This window comes from Gavia stellata, chromosome 6, assembly GCF_030936135.1.
Source record: "Gavia stellata isolate bGavSte3 chromosome 6, bGavSte3.hap2, whole genome shotgun sequence".
Classification (NCBI taxonomy): Eukaryota; Metazoa; Chordata; class Aves; order Gaviiformes; family Gaviidae; genus Gavia; species Gavia stellata.
This window is the reverse complement of record NC_082599.1, coordinates 27,207,400-27,224,577: the sequence shown is the minus strand read 5'-3', so window position 1 is coordinate 27,224,577 and position 17,178 is coordinate 27,207,400. Positions and strand designations below refer to the sequence as shown.

The 17,178-nt window shown below is 39.1% G+C and overlaps 1 protein-coding gene across 2 annotated transcripts in view; it reads right to left on the bottom strand.

Annotated features, from left to right (window-relative positions):
* The window catches only part of LOC104254824 (probable acyl-CoA dehydrogenase 6), a 91,095-nt gene that overhangs the window by 17,482 nt on the left and 56,435 nt on the right, over positions 1-17,178 (bottom strand). For both annotated transcript variants that reach the window (XR_009484038.1, XM_059818920.1), the window contains exons 3-5: positions 15,320-15,449; positions 10,837-10,943; positions 4,372-4,539 (exon numbers count right to left, since the gene is read on the bottom strand). Coding sequence is in view for 1 of the 2 variants with exons in the window: in XM_059818920.1 (XP_059674903.1) it covers positions 4,372-4,539; positions 10,837-10,943; positions 15,320-15,449 (405 nt within the window). In the remaining variant the exon portion in view is untranslated. The remainder of the gene's footprint in view (positions 1-4,371; positions 4,540-10,836; positions 10,944-15,319; positions 15,450-17,178) is intronic.

The window sequence follows — 17,178 nt, the reverse complement described above, 5'->3', positions numbered from 1 at the left end:
GGCCCAAATGATTTCTGGAACATCTTACCCCATTGGAATATTACTGCTTGGCTTCTTTGAGAGTCTCAGAGATCATGTCTTCAGTCTACTTCCAGCTGCTTTTATGCAATCACTGCTCCTCACCCATATGAAGATGCACTTACTGCTCTTGTTAGTGGGTGGTTTACTAAGAACTCTGCTGGAAAAAGTACAACTGCTGCCAGTTCTTTATATTGCTAAATCAATCCTGTTGTGTATTTCCCCAGATCCACATAAAACAACAGTTGAAAGCTCTTACAGGTTTGGTTAGAGGAGCTAATGATTTCTATCCATACTTCTTCCAGATAGGGCTGGGTGTTCAAGTTTCCTAAATCCAGCAGCATTCCCCCTTTGTTGTGCCTTACCAGTTTCACTTGCTCTTAGATTAATTCATATTTCTCATTCAGAAGGAGGCCGAACTGCATCAGCTTCATGTAGTGCCCCCTTTGTTGCTAGCAAATGCTTTACATTTTCTCTTTTTTAAAGACAATGATACATAATCATCTCTTTGGCTACAATATGGGCATCAAAATCTTCCTTTACTTAGTTCAATTATAGTACCTCTTATGACGAGAATGAAGATATACTAAAAACTACCAGCAGCAGCAGAAGTCATCTGCCCAGACAACTCCTGGAGTTTGTCTGTATTAAATAAATCACAAGCCATCCAATAACACACAAATCTCAATTTAGCAACGCCAAGTGCCTGACTTACTAAAATCACTCTAACAACAGAGCCGTTTGTGCTACTTGCAGCAGTATCACTGAGATGGATTGCTATATCTCTTCCTGGGCAGTTCTTCCCAGGCATCTTTGATTTTTCATTTTCTCCCACTCCTCCAGCCTTCTGACAATCTCTTTTATTTCCTATATTCTATCTTGAGAGAAAGGCAGTCTCTCTCTCCTGACACTGTGTAGTGCCATTACAAATGGAAAGAGACACATTTTAAATAGCAACCTGAGAAACATGCTCTTTCCCTTTTCCTGGATGCTCTTCTCTTTATTATCTCCTACTTGCAATCTACCCTAGTGCTATCTGAGGACTCAGAGGACAAACCAGCGCACAAATAGTTACCAGATTAGGGCTGCAAGACATTTGTCTATGTATCTTACACACAGACATTTTACGACTTGTTAGATTCTCTTTCATCATATGAGAAATTCAGCTTTTTTTTTTTTTAAGACATCATTAGTATGAGGAGTATTCACCTAATTTGGATATCTACTGTGAATCCACACTGCCGTTATCCAAATTCCCTTTATGAGAAATGTATTCAGCAGCATCTGTCAAATCAAGACCATGATTTGCTTCACCCCACAATAGACACTGTACACACCTAAAATTAGAAGAAGCAAATCCTACTTCCTATCTCCAATAAACTACCAGTTGTTGAAGTTAATAATTTGCTTTCCGACTTGGAACTTTTTTTTTCTTTTTTTTTATCACCACATTATACAAGTATGAAACAATTAAGATTTTCATGAAAAATGCTGGACTAGTCTCCCATGTCCTTCCAGCTGCTAGCAAGGAATGAGTTACCACTGCACCACGGATCCCTTCCTTACCCAGCCGTATATGCTGGTGACTGCAGCAATTAGTCAGACATAACACATGCATTCTCCATTGCACTCATTCTTGAGCTTTGACACACATACATCTACAGATGCTTGATAGTGCATCACTCGGTGGTGTCCTCCAGACACTTCCCGTACAGTCTTGGTCTGCTGCCCTCCAAGGAGCACAGTCTTTGGCAGAGAGAAATCCTTAGGATGTATCAAAACTGCTGGAGCTTCCTCCTCACATCTGTGTCAAACGGCAGCCTTTTTCATACTTCTCCTCTTTGTCTTCCTGAAAAATCTCACTTCTGATATGACCCACCCACAGAGCACAATCAATCGTCTTAATACTTCATTTCAAAAGGTCACCAATCTTGGTACAGTGACCCTTTTGGAGGTCAGTATCTGTATCACACAGAAGAATGAAAGCATATACACTTTGAGGAGCACAATTCTTGTTTCTAGGAAGACTTCTACACTTCTGTAGATCAGCTTCAAGCAACTCAGGCAATTTTTCTACTCAAAAATCTATTTAATGCAGGTAAAGAAGGTCTGTGTATAGGCTGTGTGACCTAACACCTTCCGCCCCCAAAGGTACAATGACTCACATGCCTTTTTGGAATAAGCAAAGTAACTGAAAACCTCCAAGTCAATTTCTGTATGTTTGATCTGCCTCTAACAGTGCGTTGGCTGCTTTGTTGTTTTTGGAAAACTGATCTCAGAGAAATAGTATTGCATTTGCACTCTGACCGTTTCATGAAAAATCTCAAGGAGGACTTCATGCAGATGGCTGGTAAGTGAGTTTACCTAGAAATTCAGGGAGATTCTGGCTCTGAGTTACATGTTTGGTCATCACTTACCAATAAGTACAAAGTCAACAACTAGTGAAGCAGCTCAGGTCCGTCTTCTGTGAGCTCCCATTCAAAGCCTGTCTTGCATGAGCAGAGGTTGTAGAAACTCACAACTCACTCAGAACTTGCTTAATTCCCAAGGCAACTCACTTACTTGCTTGACTTACTCCATACTGAAATACACTTACAAGACATTCTTTTAAGTAGCTCTCATCACCCTCTTTTGCAACATTGGAGACCTGGGTTTTGTTCTCAGTCTGATCCATTAAGTGAACATATGTACCTTCACTTCACTGCCATGGTGGTGTTCCTACATGTGAAATGCTGATCATGATATATATTTTGTACGTAAAATACTCTGAATTGAATGAACAAAAATGCCATAGATTTTAATATTTTATAGTAACATGTAAATACATTAATATACATTATTATGTATTAAATAGATATTATCTATTTAAAATATGTGTTAAACTATATTATATATATCATATATTATATAAATTAATGTTACATAATTTTTAAATATTAAAATGAGTGAAAGCCAGAAAGGTTTAAAAACTTTTGAACAGGTGTTAAAACTACAAAAGGTCCCACCAACATAACCTTAACTGTATCCTCTCTGAATGATGCCCTTTACACATATAGCGCATTATTGCTGTAAGGTCTGCAGACTACTCAGGAACAGACACCATGTGGATTGTACCACTGAAACTTGTACCCTTAGATCAGAATGTATTTCTTCAGTGTCTTCACCCAAATTACCAGTCTGTTAGTCTTCTCCAAAAACAAAACCCTGCTTCCAGGATCTTTGAAGCTTTCACTCCAGCCCACATTTAACTCACAGACTATTTTTGTAATTTAAACTGATAATGATAGTAGCACCCTGGCAAAAAGATCCCTTCACAGAGCACAGCCATGAAGCACCCTGGGTATGCCTGCACTTCTCTTCAGCAAGCCCACCAGGTTAGGTGGTGAAGGACGGTTATCAGAGGAAGATCAGGACCATCCACACAATACAATCACAGCACAGTATTGCATCCTTCTACTATTCAATACAGCTGGTCAGCAAACCCACCCTAACAGAGTGAGATACTTGCCCATGGGCTCCGGGGAGCAGGTGTTGGCATGTGGGATAAGATTGTTTTGGGAGGCAGTTCCCACATATTTCCCAAGTTTGAAATCTGTAAACTCTCTATCCTTTTATTTTCACGTTTGAGAATCACTTTCAATATTTTCTGAAGAAATACGACAGCAAGCTTAAAAATACTTCTTCATTCATTGAAAAAAGGAGTATATATTCTGTTCACCAGTCCTCATACAAAACAGGAGCGTTTAATGCTATTTTGGAAAGATAATTTAAGAATATTTTACATATAGTTCATATGTAGCAAAGATCTATGTAAATAAAGTAATTATTTATTTTGCGGACTGTTTGCATCTTCATGCCTTTTGGGGACAGAAAACCACGATAAAAGTTTTGTGGAACTTCTCCAAAACTAAAAGACACTGGATGTTGCAACTTTCAAAAAAAAAAAAAACAAAAAAAAAGAGTTGGCTCTACTTTTAATGATTTCTTTGAGGCATTTTGTCCTTGGCGTGACTTGTCTATTCATTCTCACAGAAGGTTATGAAATATTCCCATGCAAATGTATCTGAACAACTTGCTTTTGGCAAAAAGGGCTCTCCATATAAAATTATTTGGGAGTCACAAGCTGAAGTCTGCAAAATATTTAACTACTTCTCATTTCCTCTTCTCCCTTACTTTTTTGTGGAAGTGTGCAGATGCATTTCAGAACCAACTTCGTATGACAGTGAAACACCTAACTTAAAAGAGCATTTATGGGTGCAGTCTTTTCTGTCAAACACCTTTCCTTCTTGTATTGGGCATACACAAAACCACCAATAAAATCAAATTAGAAGAGAAAGAGTTCTGTGTTATTACCAGGTAGATTCATTGGCAGACATATAAGAGATTTATTTCGATGGGGAGGTCCTTCACTGGTGTTTGCCAGCAGGCACATCCAGTCCGCTTGGCACCCGGACGTAGTCCACATCTTACCACCATTTATGACATATTCATCACCTTTTCTCACAGCTGTCGTCTTGATACCTATTTCAAAATATAGGAAATGAAGGGTTATTCTTGTGAAGGAGGGATAAGCTGGCAGAGTCACTCCCTTGCTCTCAGACAGACAGCTAATATTTGGTTCTCCCTTCATATCCCCCAAGTCCTCTAACCCTTCCAGGCTGCACAAGGCAGACCCGTCTGGACAACTCTTACAAGGCAAGCCAGGGAAACCAGACCACTTCTCTCACCCTCCTTTAGGTGGAGTCTTCATCCCAGTGGATGAAAGCAGAAAAATTTCCCTAAATAAATTTGGTCGTCAAAAATTTGGGCCAGAAACATTTCAGTCTGTGGTGATCTATTACGCGTTTCTGTTACTGTGCTTGTTAGTCACTGAGGAGGCCATTAATTTCAGAGTCCTGACTTAAACAAACATAAGCCTCAATATCTGTGTATGCATAAAGATATACGTACACGCCCTTCCTGCATGTTCTTGGTCAGAATGGCGTAAAAAATTCAAAGCCAGTAAACTTTCAAAAGGCCAAGTCTAAATGATAAGAATGCCTGTGCATGAAGGAGTTCTAAACACCTGCTATTTATACCCCCGGCAAAAAGCAATCTTATTTTCATCCGTGAGTGTTCACATCACACTACAAGCAGCCCTAGTTGCAACAGACAGCCAGAGTGAATCATTAGTTACTATATACACTCCAGCAGAATTTCCAAAGGGCTGACTTCTTTCCCCTGCAACTGAACTTCTTCAACCAAAACCCCAACTGAGGAAGACTCTCCAACAGATATTTAGCTATAAGTAGGTGATGGTATAAGAGAACTCCACCACACCCCTAATAGCGCCTGTAAATCTAGTGAGACTATCAAGTCCATAAGAGCCCACCTACTGAGGGAGGCAGCAGACCTGGAGGGTAAGAGTCACACACCAAGTGGAGTGGGCAGGCACATTTAAGTCAGCTGGTTATACCTTCATACACACCCATGTCAATCTGCACATGAACCTTCTTCCCAAAGGCTCTAAACATAAAGCAAAACCAAGTATCTGATCTTCATTTACAAGATAAACTGGGACTGAGGTCAGCATGGCTGAAAAAAAGTCTTGTTAATGAAGGAACTGGGGAAAAATGATGTGAGAAAATTGTATAAGGTATAAGACAAGGGAATATCGGATATAGCTACTGCTAAAGGAACTTAGAAGCGGATAATGATGAACAGCAGGGGAAAGAGATAGGACTAATGTGGATAAAAACAGTAGCAATATCGCTATTCAGTCAATGAAAGGACTATGCCAAATCTGTCCAAGGGACTTGATATGAAATCTGTAAAATAATGAAGGCCAACAAACTGAAGGAATCTGAAGTACTGATGCTCATAATACTCGGACACAAACACTGGACAATCATACACCTGGAGACTAAATAATAAATGAAGGACACACAAGAGTCGGAATAAGAAATATGACATTGTATTGAAGTAGTGTGAAAAGGATGGGAGCATACACAGTGATTTACATCACACATCCCTTTGTTGTGGAACAGCTACTGAAGAGATTAGATAAAGGTCCGTGGAAGGTCTATAGAAGAACAATGAGCACTGTGATGTTATCAGAAATGTAAACAGTTCCTGCAAGCATGGCGTCACAGGGGACTAACCACCCAAATACAGATTAAAGAACAAATGCCTTACTAATGGGAATGTTCAAGTACTCCCAGATGTGACGGTTGACAGTTTGCTTCAAACACTCAAGAAATGACTATTTAAAATCAACTTATGATACAGCATAGCTCTGGGAAAAGGTTACTTCAGTGGGGTCTCCATAACTCATTTTTGGCAGGTCCACACCACTGGCCCTGTAGTGCCTCTCACTCAACAACTTACAGAGCATGCTGTGAGGGCCCCTTCTAGTAAAGAAGCAAGACATCATCAAAAGGCATATGATACAGCTACTGCCATATAAGCAACCAGGGCTGGTCACTTCACCATTCAAATCACAACATACTTGAGCCTCAAGTTTTCTTCTCCACTGTGTTCTTGAGTCCAGCCATGCATCTAAATAGATTTGACAAAAAGCAAGGTTGGCTTCAATTTTTAAGGTCAATATTATGATCAAAGATAGGCAATGCATATCCTTAGTTAAAAAAAAAAAAAAAAAAAAAAAACAAGAACACGTATCTGGCATTTACATCATCAGCACAAAACCCCAAAACTTGCATGAAATAGCTTCAAGTCTAACTGAATGAAAATCACTTCAGAAAACAGGAGATGGCCTACAAGGAAGGAAAGAGATTAATCATCAAAGTAAGCTACAGTTCGGATGTTAGACTGTAAGAACTGCCACAGGTCAAACTAAAGTTAAATCTTGCAGATGAAAACCAACAAAACTGAAGAAGATTGAGGAGGCAAACAAAAGTGTTTCACCCACAGAAATGAAAAGAGAATGAGAAAAAACATGAGGCATATAAAGGATGCTTCAAAACTAAAGATATATTTTACAAGAGATTACAAAAAGATTCACAATATAGCTGACAAAGCAAGACATCTACAGGAAAGACTGTACAGAAATTAAAATTTGTGAAAACAGAGGTTGTTGGTTTTGGCAATCTGCACAGCCTCAGAATGCATTTGGAAAGAAAAGATAATTCTGTTTACCAGTGATATCTTATTTAAAACCAACCTGATTTGTTTATTACAAAAATGGATTTTCTAGAGAAAAGCAGAACAGGAAAAATCCTGTTGGACCCAAGCAAACTAAAATTGATGCTACTAGGTAATTATGAGTTAAAATTTTGAAAATATAAGAATTAGGACAAAAGTAGAAATGTGGGTAAGGAACTTGGTAAAGGGGAAATTGCATCAGGTTGTATTAAAAGAGGAAGTGCTGATGTGCAGGGAGGGTACTATTGGAGCTCCTCTTGGATATCACCCTTTGGGCAAAACCTATTGAATGTTTCCATTAATGATCTTTATAGAAGAATAGGAATACACTAATGAAATTTGCTGGTGACACAAACTTGGGAGACATCACCAACACAGACAACTGAGGTATTGCCCAGCAAGAACGGAATGATCTTGAGTTTTCAAATTCAACACGGCAAGTACAAGTACTTAGGCACAAAGTAATAAGAATGATTGCTGTATCTTAGAATGCTTCAATAGCAAACCACTAATGAAGATGATCTGTATAGTTAATGACAAGATTCACAAGCCAGCAAACTGTTGTGTGACATGACATATTGCAAGGTAGTATTCTATTAGGATTGAGAAGTATTTGTGCCATTATAGACACCATGTGCAATATTGTTTTTTCAAGCTCAAAAAAGATGACCTAAATCCAGAAAAGCAGGAAGATTTAATTCCACTGAGACAAAACGGGGCAAGATATCAATGTTGAAGAGGTAGACACGACCGGGGTTACTTGGTGCAGTTGCCTGGAAGACATAACTTGAAGAAAGAGGAAGTGTCTTCCGTGATGTGTTCTTACATGTCGCTCACAAATTATCAGCAGAACTTTATATAAATTGCGGAATAGTAGTGAGATAGAATGAGACAAAATCATTAAAAACGATGCAAATGTGTATGCTTTGTGGTACCAAAAATCCTGAAATTAAAGACAGACACTTTCTATACCAACTGTTCTGTACTGTTCTGCTTCTCAAGTCACCTTTGAGCTAGTTTTGTTGTATATGGTCAATACTATGTTCAATATACAACTACAGTTGAAAGCAGACAGGTGCTCCTTCAAATTGATTTGAAATTTATATTAGACTAATATACACAGTCCTTTTTGTTCTGTTGAATTTGAATAAATTAATTCCAGGCACCTTTCACTTCTAATGTACAGAAACACTTTTTTTTCTTCTGTGTTTGCCTCACCTTCAGTAATTTTGGAACTGGCAGAAGAAAAAGCTAGAGATACGTTACTCCATCATTCTTCAGTTTAAAATATGGCAGAAGTATGTCCCCAACCATCACAGGTGAACAGTTGTTGTGCTTTGCTATCCCTTCACTTATCTAAGGGAGACAAACTTCCCAATAGCGTGAGAAACCAAAGGAAGTATCAAGCGCAGTTTCACGCAGTTCAGTCTACTTTAAAGCTGGGCCATCTGGAGGTGATATGTTCTCTCTGCCTCACACAAACGAGTGCTACTCAGAACATAAGCTAGTGCTGCTCATGCCCAAATTGTCCATTTAATTAACCTTTAGAAGCATCATAAGCTGGTTTCTGGATTTATACCAGGCATCAGATCATCCATGACAGGTAAAAAAGTACTGTCATTTCATCCCGCAGTCTGCCTCCCAGCTGCAGTCTGGGTTCATCAGATAATCCTAGTTGATGCCAAATTTCTCTTTAACTGCATTAATCCAAGAGTATCATACCAATTAAACTAGATTATAAACAACATGCAGCTAAAAGAATATTTATGTTACTTATTATCTGGAACACTGCATCAAAAAATTAAAATCATATTTAGAAAGTTCTGATAATCATCTAATTAAACTAGAGAGGCATTAATTAAAATAAATGATGTTGTATTTCCTACAATAGCAAAATTCAAATTTCAAATTATTTGAACGAAAAACAAGTCTATAAAAATTATGGAATTTTTCTTATGAAGAAAATCAATTAACTAGAAAGGAAAACAGCAATGGATCATACAGAAAGATTTAGTCCTATTATTTCATTATCCCCATTAAGTCTCTTGAAAACTACCTGCCGCGCCCTTGCTCTAACGCTGAATAATTATCTATTTGCCTTGAGAAAACAACATGAGTTTGGTCAAGGAGAAGGACATCGGACTCTGATGATCAAAAAACTTCTGTCAAACTCTGCAATTTTGCCTGCAGGAAGACGTTGTCTCAGTAATTTGTAAGAGCACAAGGTGTTCAACTTAGCCATCCTGTGTCCAACAACAAAACCTTTCAAAGTGGTTCCTTGTCATTCCCTTTTCCTTGAAGTCACAGAATCACAGAATCACAGGATGATAAGGGTTGGAAGGGACTTCTGGAGATCGTCTAGTCCAACCCCCCCGCCAGAGCAGGTTCACCCAGAGCAGATTGCACAGGAATGTGTCCAGGCGAGTTTTGAATATCTCCAGAGAAGGAAACTCCACAACCTCTCTGGGCAGCCTGTTCCAGTGCTCTGCCACGCTCAAAGGAACGAAGTTCCTCCTCATGTTTAGATGGAACTTCCTATGACCAAATTTGTGCCCGTTACCTCTTGTCCTGTCACTGGGCAACATTGAAAAAAGACTGGCCCCATCCTCCCGGCACCCACCCCTTAAGTATTTGTAAGCATTGATAAGATCCCCCCTCAGTCTACTCTTCTCCAGACTAGGAAGACCCAAGTCCCTCAGCCTTTCCTCATAAGAAAGATGTTCCAGTCCCCTAATCATCTTTGTAGCCCTTTGCTGTACCCTCTCCAGCAGTTCCCTGTCCTTCTTGAACTGGGGAGCCCAGAACTGGACACAGTACTCCAGATGCGAGTCCACAATTCACAGTCAGATGAGATATCTTTTACTTTTTCTACAATATCTGTTTTAATTAAATTGTTCAAATTATCTACTGCCTCAGGCACTTCAGAATAATAGATTCTTTTGTCCATGTTTTTAAACGTATTTTTGCACTAAACCAAGAAAAATAGTTGCATGCAAAGTAACTGAATCACAAAGGTAATAGATTTGACATGGCAAATTCATTAGCTCTAAAGAAAACAATCACCAGGTCCGAGACATTTTTGCTGCACAAGAATGACGGAAGGGGCTGAGGTGAGGTAAGAATGAGCAAGAGGAACCCATTGTGAAAGTGATGCCATCATTTTCAGAATGGACTAGCTCTGCAAGTTGCCCATGTTCAGTGGAGAGGTCTGTTTTAAGGAAGTGCAAGTTTTAGTACAGTTGAACAGGCCGCACCCCCTATCACGTACCTCTGCAGATTTGCACAACTGACGGTGGCTGTGCAACTACAGGAGGTGCTGGAGTGCTCCCCGCCAGTGGTGAGCTCGGACAGGACAGGGGAGACAGCAGCAGCAGGACAAACACTAGGAGAAATCCAGGGCCAGCATGACAGCTGCATATTAATCTGTTGTGCTCAGCCTGTACAGGGTTATAGCTATTAATTCACTGACAAATACATTCAATTTGATTGCTTTTGGATGCATCAGAGGCATGCGTTACTGCTCCTGGAATATTACTTTTTGCCCTCACCACACTAGACTTTCCTACCTTTGTATTCCTTACAAATTATAGTGCCAAAGGGAAGGGTCAGGGAAACCAGATTCTTTCCATTAAAATACCAGCTGTCTAAAACTGGCAATTTGCTAGATTAACTTACTTGCGACATCTGACCCAGCTCCAGTTTCACTGATTCCCAAGCAAGCCACAAAGTCTCCAGCTATAGTTGGTACGAGGAACTGTTTTTTCAACTCATCAGAACCAAACCTGCAACAATATAATGAAAAAGATAAGATATTAAAAGCTTTTGAAGGTAAACTTTATTTACAAGTTAGTTACATATTTTGTTCTACCCACATAATTTATCAATTTTCCTGTAACTAGGCAAAACCTGTCCAAGAGCCAAAAGACAGAACGGATACCCTCCAAAGCTATGATTCAGAGACTTCACCAGAAGTGCAGCAACAACCATTTTAAACAAGGTTTTTACAAGTATTCAGGCATCTTACTCCCACAGAAACATGTGGTCTAGATCTGATCTTTATGACTGTTGTTTTGAGAGCTATCACATCTAAACAAACATAGGCCTTGGGGTTTCCCCTCAATGCTCCTGCACCAGTCTGCAGTCAGCCAAGGTGGAAGACCTGTTCTGACTTTTGCACCATCTCTTTTTGCCAGGTTTTAGTTATGACATGTGATGGCCACCCTCTGCAAATAGCTGTATTCACATTATTAATATTTCACATCTGCATTTAGATCACCCAGTGAAATCCATTAGAGCTTCTTCCCAGCCGTTCTTTTAGTCCCCACAAAAATTAAAAGGGAAACAGCAAACTGTTGACAGCATTTTAACATAAAAAAATCACTTGGCCATATTTCAATTCAGTTAAGAGGCACTCTCTTTTTCCAACGTTTAGCAGCTTTCATCGATTCAAATATGGACCATCTCATTTCACGGTTGATTTTCTCCTAATTAACATTCACTGATTTGGTCTTGCAGCGTGAATAGTGAGGTCATGGTCTAGTTCTTGAACCTCTCTTGGGCTAGGCTGAAAAATTCCTTGGGTCATGAGATGTCTCTTCTGTGAGCAGAAATCCATAAAATTCAAGTTCCTCCTCAGCCTCCTCTTTGGTATGAGGCTTCTCAGGTCAGCATCTCCACTCATCTCCCTAGGCTTGCTGGCTGCCTAAGCAGGCTGCAGTTACCTGGGCCCTCCTTCTAAAATACTGTCCTAGTACTTCCAAAGGAGTGATGCCATTTTAGCTAAGACTCTGACTCTTCCCCTCCACTCCAACCCTGACAAAAAACAGTTAAAGGATACGAGATGGCCAGAGAACAGACTGGTTGCTGGCAGACACTTTCATTGTGTGCACACAGGGAGCTCCATTCCTAGTCCTGTCCCTGCTGATAATCACCGCAGCAATTCCAAATAAATACAAGAAGCGAGCTTGGAGTGTTTACTCCTTCCTCCAGTACACTGGGACAAAGTCGCCTGGTCTGCTATGCAGTGTACTTTTTACTTTTTTTTCCTTCTCCTTGAAAGATGATCAAGTACGGCCAGCTGTCGTTCATTAGACAAAAAAAACCCAACCAACAACATGAAAAATCAGATTATAAGAGGTGCTAGCAGGGATTTTTGGCAATGCTTTCTGATGCTTAAGACTTTGCCAACTTTTAGTTATTTCAACAGAGGATTTCCATGACAAGAACTTTTCTCAGAAAAATGTTTTTGGTTTGCTATCTTTGTTTGGTTTAAGTTCCAGAAAACAGTTCAACTCTTCCCACAAATGAGGCTACAGAAGTTATTTTGTAATTAAAAAATAAGCCTGGCAACACTATCTTCAGTAGATCATAGGCCTCTATGCCTTGCAGGAAGGACATGCAGCTCAGCAAGCAGCTAGCTATTGTGTTAAAAATACGTTGGTTCTGTAAAATTCTACCCATCTTAAAAGCATCCCAGAAAAATCTCAGGTTTACATAAATGCAATACCCACTCCTTTCCAGTTTAACAGCTCCAGAATTAGAAAACTCTGTTTGCAATGAGATCATGCTCTGGCTCAAGACAGACTAGACTATGTCTGCTTTCTGGGCCAGGGCCATACCCCAGAGCATAGTTTCCCATGCTATTAACTGTGCAGCCTTAGCATCGCTCTAAAATATATTTTCATGCATGCATGTATGTAAACACACACACGAGTCTACAGTCAATAAACTGGAGTTCCTTGTTGATGCTGGGTAACCCAGAAGGCCCAAGTGTAAGATTCCGACACATTAAGAGTTGCATGAAACTGATCCATCCTTTCTTGCTCCACACTTTATAAGTAACATTGGTGGAATGTCATGAATACAAACACAAAAATGACAGTAGTATACAATCTTGCAAATGGTGGGTAAAAGGAAAATAAAACCATGGCAAAATACAGATATAAGAACACTTTCTTGATCCACATAGTTCTGTTTATCTGCTCTGCCAATTAGAAATTTGAAGTCGCCTTTATTCATCTCAAATATGTATCAAAATCTGGTTTCTGACAGGTCAGATTGCTACATTGAATGAAAATATGTCTATCGCACATCACTATTCTGACTTAATTGGGCTGATAATCATATTGCTAGAACCGCCGATCTTATTCACTTTTGTTTTCTTCTGCTTCTGGAGAAAAAAGCTGAGCTGAAGTGAATTAATTAAATTAGTAAGGAAAGTTCTGAGTAGAACTGACAGATACACTAGTATGACACACTATTAAGTGCAAATAGAAATTCTGAGTATGAACAGCTGCAGGCAGTTCTAACATGGCTCTCAGCATTTGATCAACTCAAGCTTTTCTTGCACTGGAGCTCACACATTTGAGCACTATTCACCACCAAAGCAAAAATGAAGACAAAAAAAAAAAAAGTTTTCAGATGTTCTATGCATTATTCTACAGTATCTCAAAAGATGACACAATAGTTTATTCATGGACTTCCTAGGCATATAAAGAAGATTTCCTTTAGGCAAAGAAGAGGGTAACTCTGACCTACTGTCACTTTCCTTTTTACATACTAGCAAGAGGTGAATTTCTCCCAATTCTCTTCCTGTTCCACTCCTAGACTCAAACTATTAATAATCCAGTAGCCACGTGCCACACTTTTGCTTCAGTGTAGTCCTGCACAGGCATCCTACCATCTGATGTCCAGGTCCAGCTTAGCAGTACTCCCTGGATCTTCAAGATACAGGAAAAGAAGCAGGAAAAAACAAAAGGGAAGAGATGCTCTTTACATGCACAAAAAGGGTTAGAAATTCATGGTGAACAGCAACAAGCACCCTAGGGCAGTATGGAAGCCTCATTAAGTTCAGCAATTTACATAACCTGGATTTAAAAGAATCCACACTGCAATCAGCTTTCTCTCCTTGAGTCCCTATTTCAGTCAAGATAAGAAGACATACGAATTTTAAAAGACCTGCATTTAGAAAACATTTACTTTTTGTGAAGACAGCATAAGAAAAAAAGCAGTAAGAAAAGTACTCTGCCTCCCAGTTTTTATCAAGCCTTTAAGCTTCAGTTATTTGAAGATCTTATTAAATAAATTGCTCAGTTCGAGCTACTGCTACGTTCTGAAAAGAATACAGATGAGAAGCCTGTATGAGACTACCTGATGAGTATGACTACCTCATGCAGATGAGACTACCTGAAGGGTTTTCGTTAAGAATGATTATGTCAATCTTCTGTTTATTTAGGAATGTATTTTGCACTAAAATGCAGGTATTGTAAAAAAGGAGTCATATTAAAGATTACCCTCTTTGGATCATGCAATGCTTAATGATACTTCTTTTAATGATATGTTGAAATCTGCCACTCTAACAGTCTCTGCTCTGGCCCAGGACCAGCCTGTTGCCTCCCTCTAGTTTTGCAAACTGCTGTTTCGATGCAGAATGTCTGTGAAACTACTACATGAAGAAGTTGTTGGTAACTGCTGCTTTTATTGAGGGAGGAGGAAAAAAAAAAAACAAACTAAGACAGATTCAGAAAATGCAGTAGCCTGAATGATAGCAAGTGATAAAAGGGGAACGCTGACACAAGCAGATGACAAAAAGCAAAATGAGTAATTGCCTGGAATGGGTGTATTTAGGAAGTATGATACCTGTGCTACAACTTTAGGACTTAAACCAATATTGATCATTATTTCTGAAAAGTCACAGTCAGTGAGGAGCATCTTGTAAAGCTGAAAAAAAGCAAGTAAATTATAAAATAGAATTAGACTGATCCTAACCATTAGAACTAAATGCAACGTTAGTATGACTGCACTGGGATATGTGGCTAAGAAAAACCACAAATATGAATAGGGGGATTCTGGAATTAAAACTGTTTTATTAGTTGTGGCACCAAGGTCCTGTGCTTGTAAACATATCATCCACTATTAAACAAGGCCTGTGTTTTAATATATAATATTCTAACACTAAAAAAACCCTATGTATTTTCTCCCCTAAACCAAACTGTCCGAGAGAGGTAGAGAGTAGGTTCCTTCCTCAAGCATTACTGAAGAGCAACTAGACAGTAAATCTGCACAGTAATGTTTTTTTCTATTCTTATACAGATTGGGATTCAGGCCTAAACACACGACAATTTGGGGTTTAGGCTAAACCAAACTTTCTGAAAATTACCTTGTAAGAGCGGGAGTAGCCATACCAGCTTGCACGCCAATAGCCATAGGAATACCTCCACAGCGGATATTTCCCAGCTCTTCTGCCACTGCAATGTTATAGGAGAAGTCCAAGCCCATGCCGCCATATTCTGAGGAAAAAACAAATCTATGACACTCATGTTCTAGACTGGCACAAGCAACAAGAAAAAAAATAAAATATTGCTACTGCAAGGACTTGCCAACTGCAATTTCACTGCTAATTTTTAAATATTTGACAATTATCAGCTTTCCTTCAGAAAAACGATGCCACACTGTTCTTTACAAAACCTGAATTTAAAATTACACTTGCTCTAATTACCCATGTGCACATCAGGTCACATCTGAATATCCTAAGTAGCATCATTACTTTCACTGGAAACAGCAGGAAAAAGTGACGTGCTGCTGAAAATGACATTCTTTCTAACAGCAAGGTCATATGAACAAATCACAAGGTAAGAAGTGCTTTTATTTCTCCATGATAACGTCTGACACCCGCTCTCACCCCCCAAGGCACTCAAGCGGAGCTCATCTTTCTCACACACAGCAGTCAAGTCAGTACACAGCAAGACCACGTGTAGATCGTGTCTCTACGTTAAGTTACTGCCGTAGCTCAAAATCCATGTTAGACACAAGTACAGTACCAAACAAGCGTTATTTCATATCCTGGCACCTGGTCAGTGCAGTCATTAACGCATTTTTCATTAGCAGGAGGCTGATGACCCAGGGTGCTGGCCGGGCACCAGCACGGGCCGTTCCTCCTCCCCACATTCCAATGTGCAAATTCAATTAAAGAGGATATTATTCTTCACCTCCTTCCCATGCCCAGTGCTGATAAACCCACCACGTAGCGAAACACAGAAAACGGCTACACTGCTATGATGGATGAGGTAATTTCTAGCTGTATTAAATAGTTTATAGTCCACAGGAAACATGGGGAGAAAGAGAAGTTACTGCTTGATGTCATTAGTTGACTGAGAAGCTTCGATTAGATAATGTTTTCCTCCTTTTTTTTTTAAACTCATTTAAAGACCAACTAAGAAAATGTCAAATAAATAGATACAATCTCCCACCCCTCACATACACAGTAACGGGCAGACGACCCTCTTCCATTTTCACTTGCTGACATCAAACAATATCTGAGCTCACCCCTCTACTGACCTGCTTTGAAGTTTTCAAAAACACACCATTAATTAAAAATCAAAACACCACAGTGCACATAAACACAGGGCTTTGTGGGCTATCGTCTGTTTCCTAAACTGACAGAAACTATCTTTCTGCATCCTTTTTCTGCAGAAAGAAAGGAAAACACAAATGAAAAAGGCTAAGCGTGAAATTCAGTTTTCAAATAACATTTCTCCTTAGGCCATCCTGAATAGTCTGGATTGTCAAAATTAAAAAAATAGCTACATTTCCAAACTTTTACCTGAAAATAAAGAATGTTTCTTAAAAATAGACACAAAATTAAAATTCTTACTGGGAGCTTAAGCAGTACAGTGAAACAACAGTAATATGGGAATGTGTTTAGCATAATATATAATCCAATTCTCTTGCCTTTACAAAGCTCCCATCAATAAATAAATGCTCTGAGGAACAGTACGGAATGTATGCACATGCAAAGGCAAGGCTATTTAAAGATGTGTGGTATGAGAGAGTTTTTGCTAATTTTATATGAATCTACAGCAGAGTTATAATAGATAACCTCAGTTTTGGTACTGCACAAATGCTTTCCATTTGATTTTGGTTTTTTTAAATCAATCATTTTATTGCCAAACTACAGTTATTACTAATTTTGTCTTTGGTTTTGTCTACCAAGTAGTTATATTCCTGTCTCTCACTTAA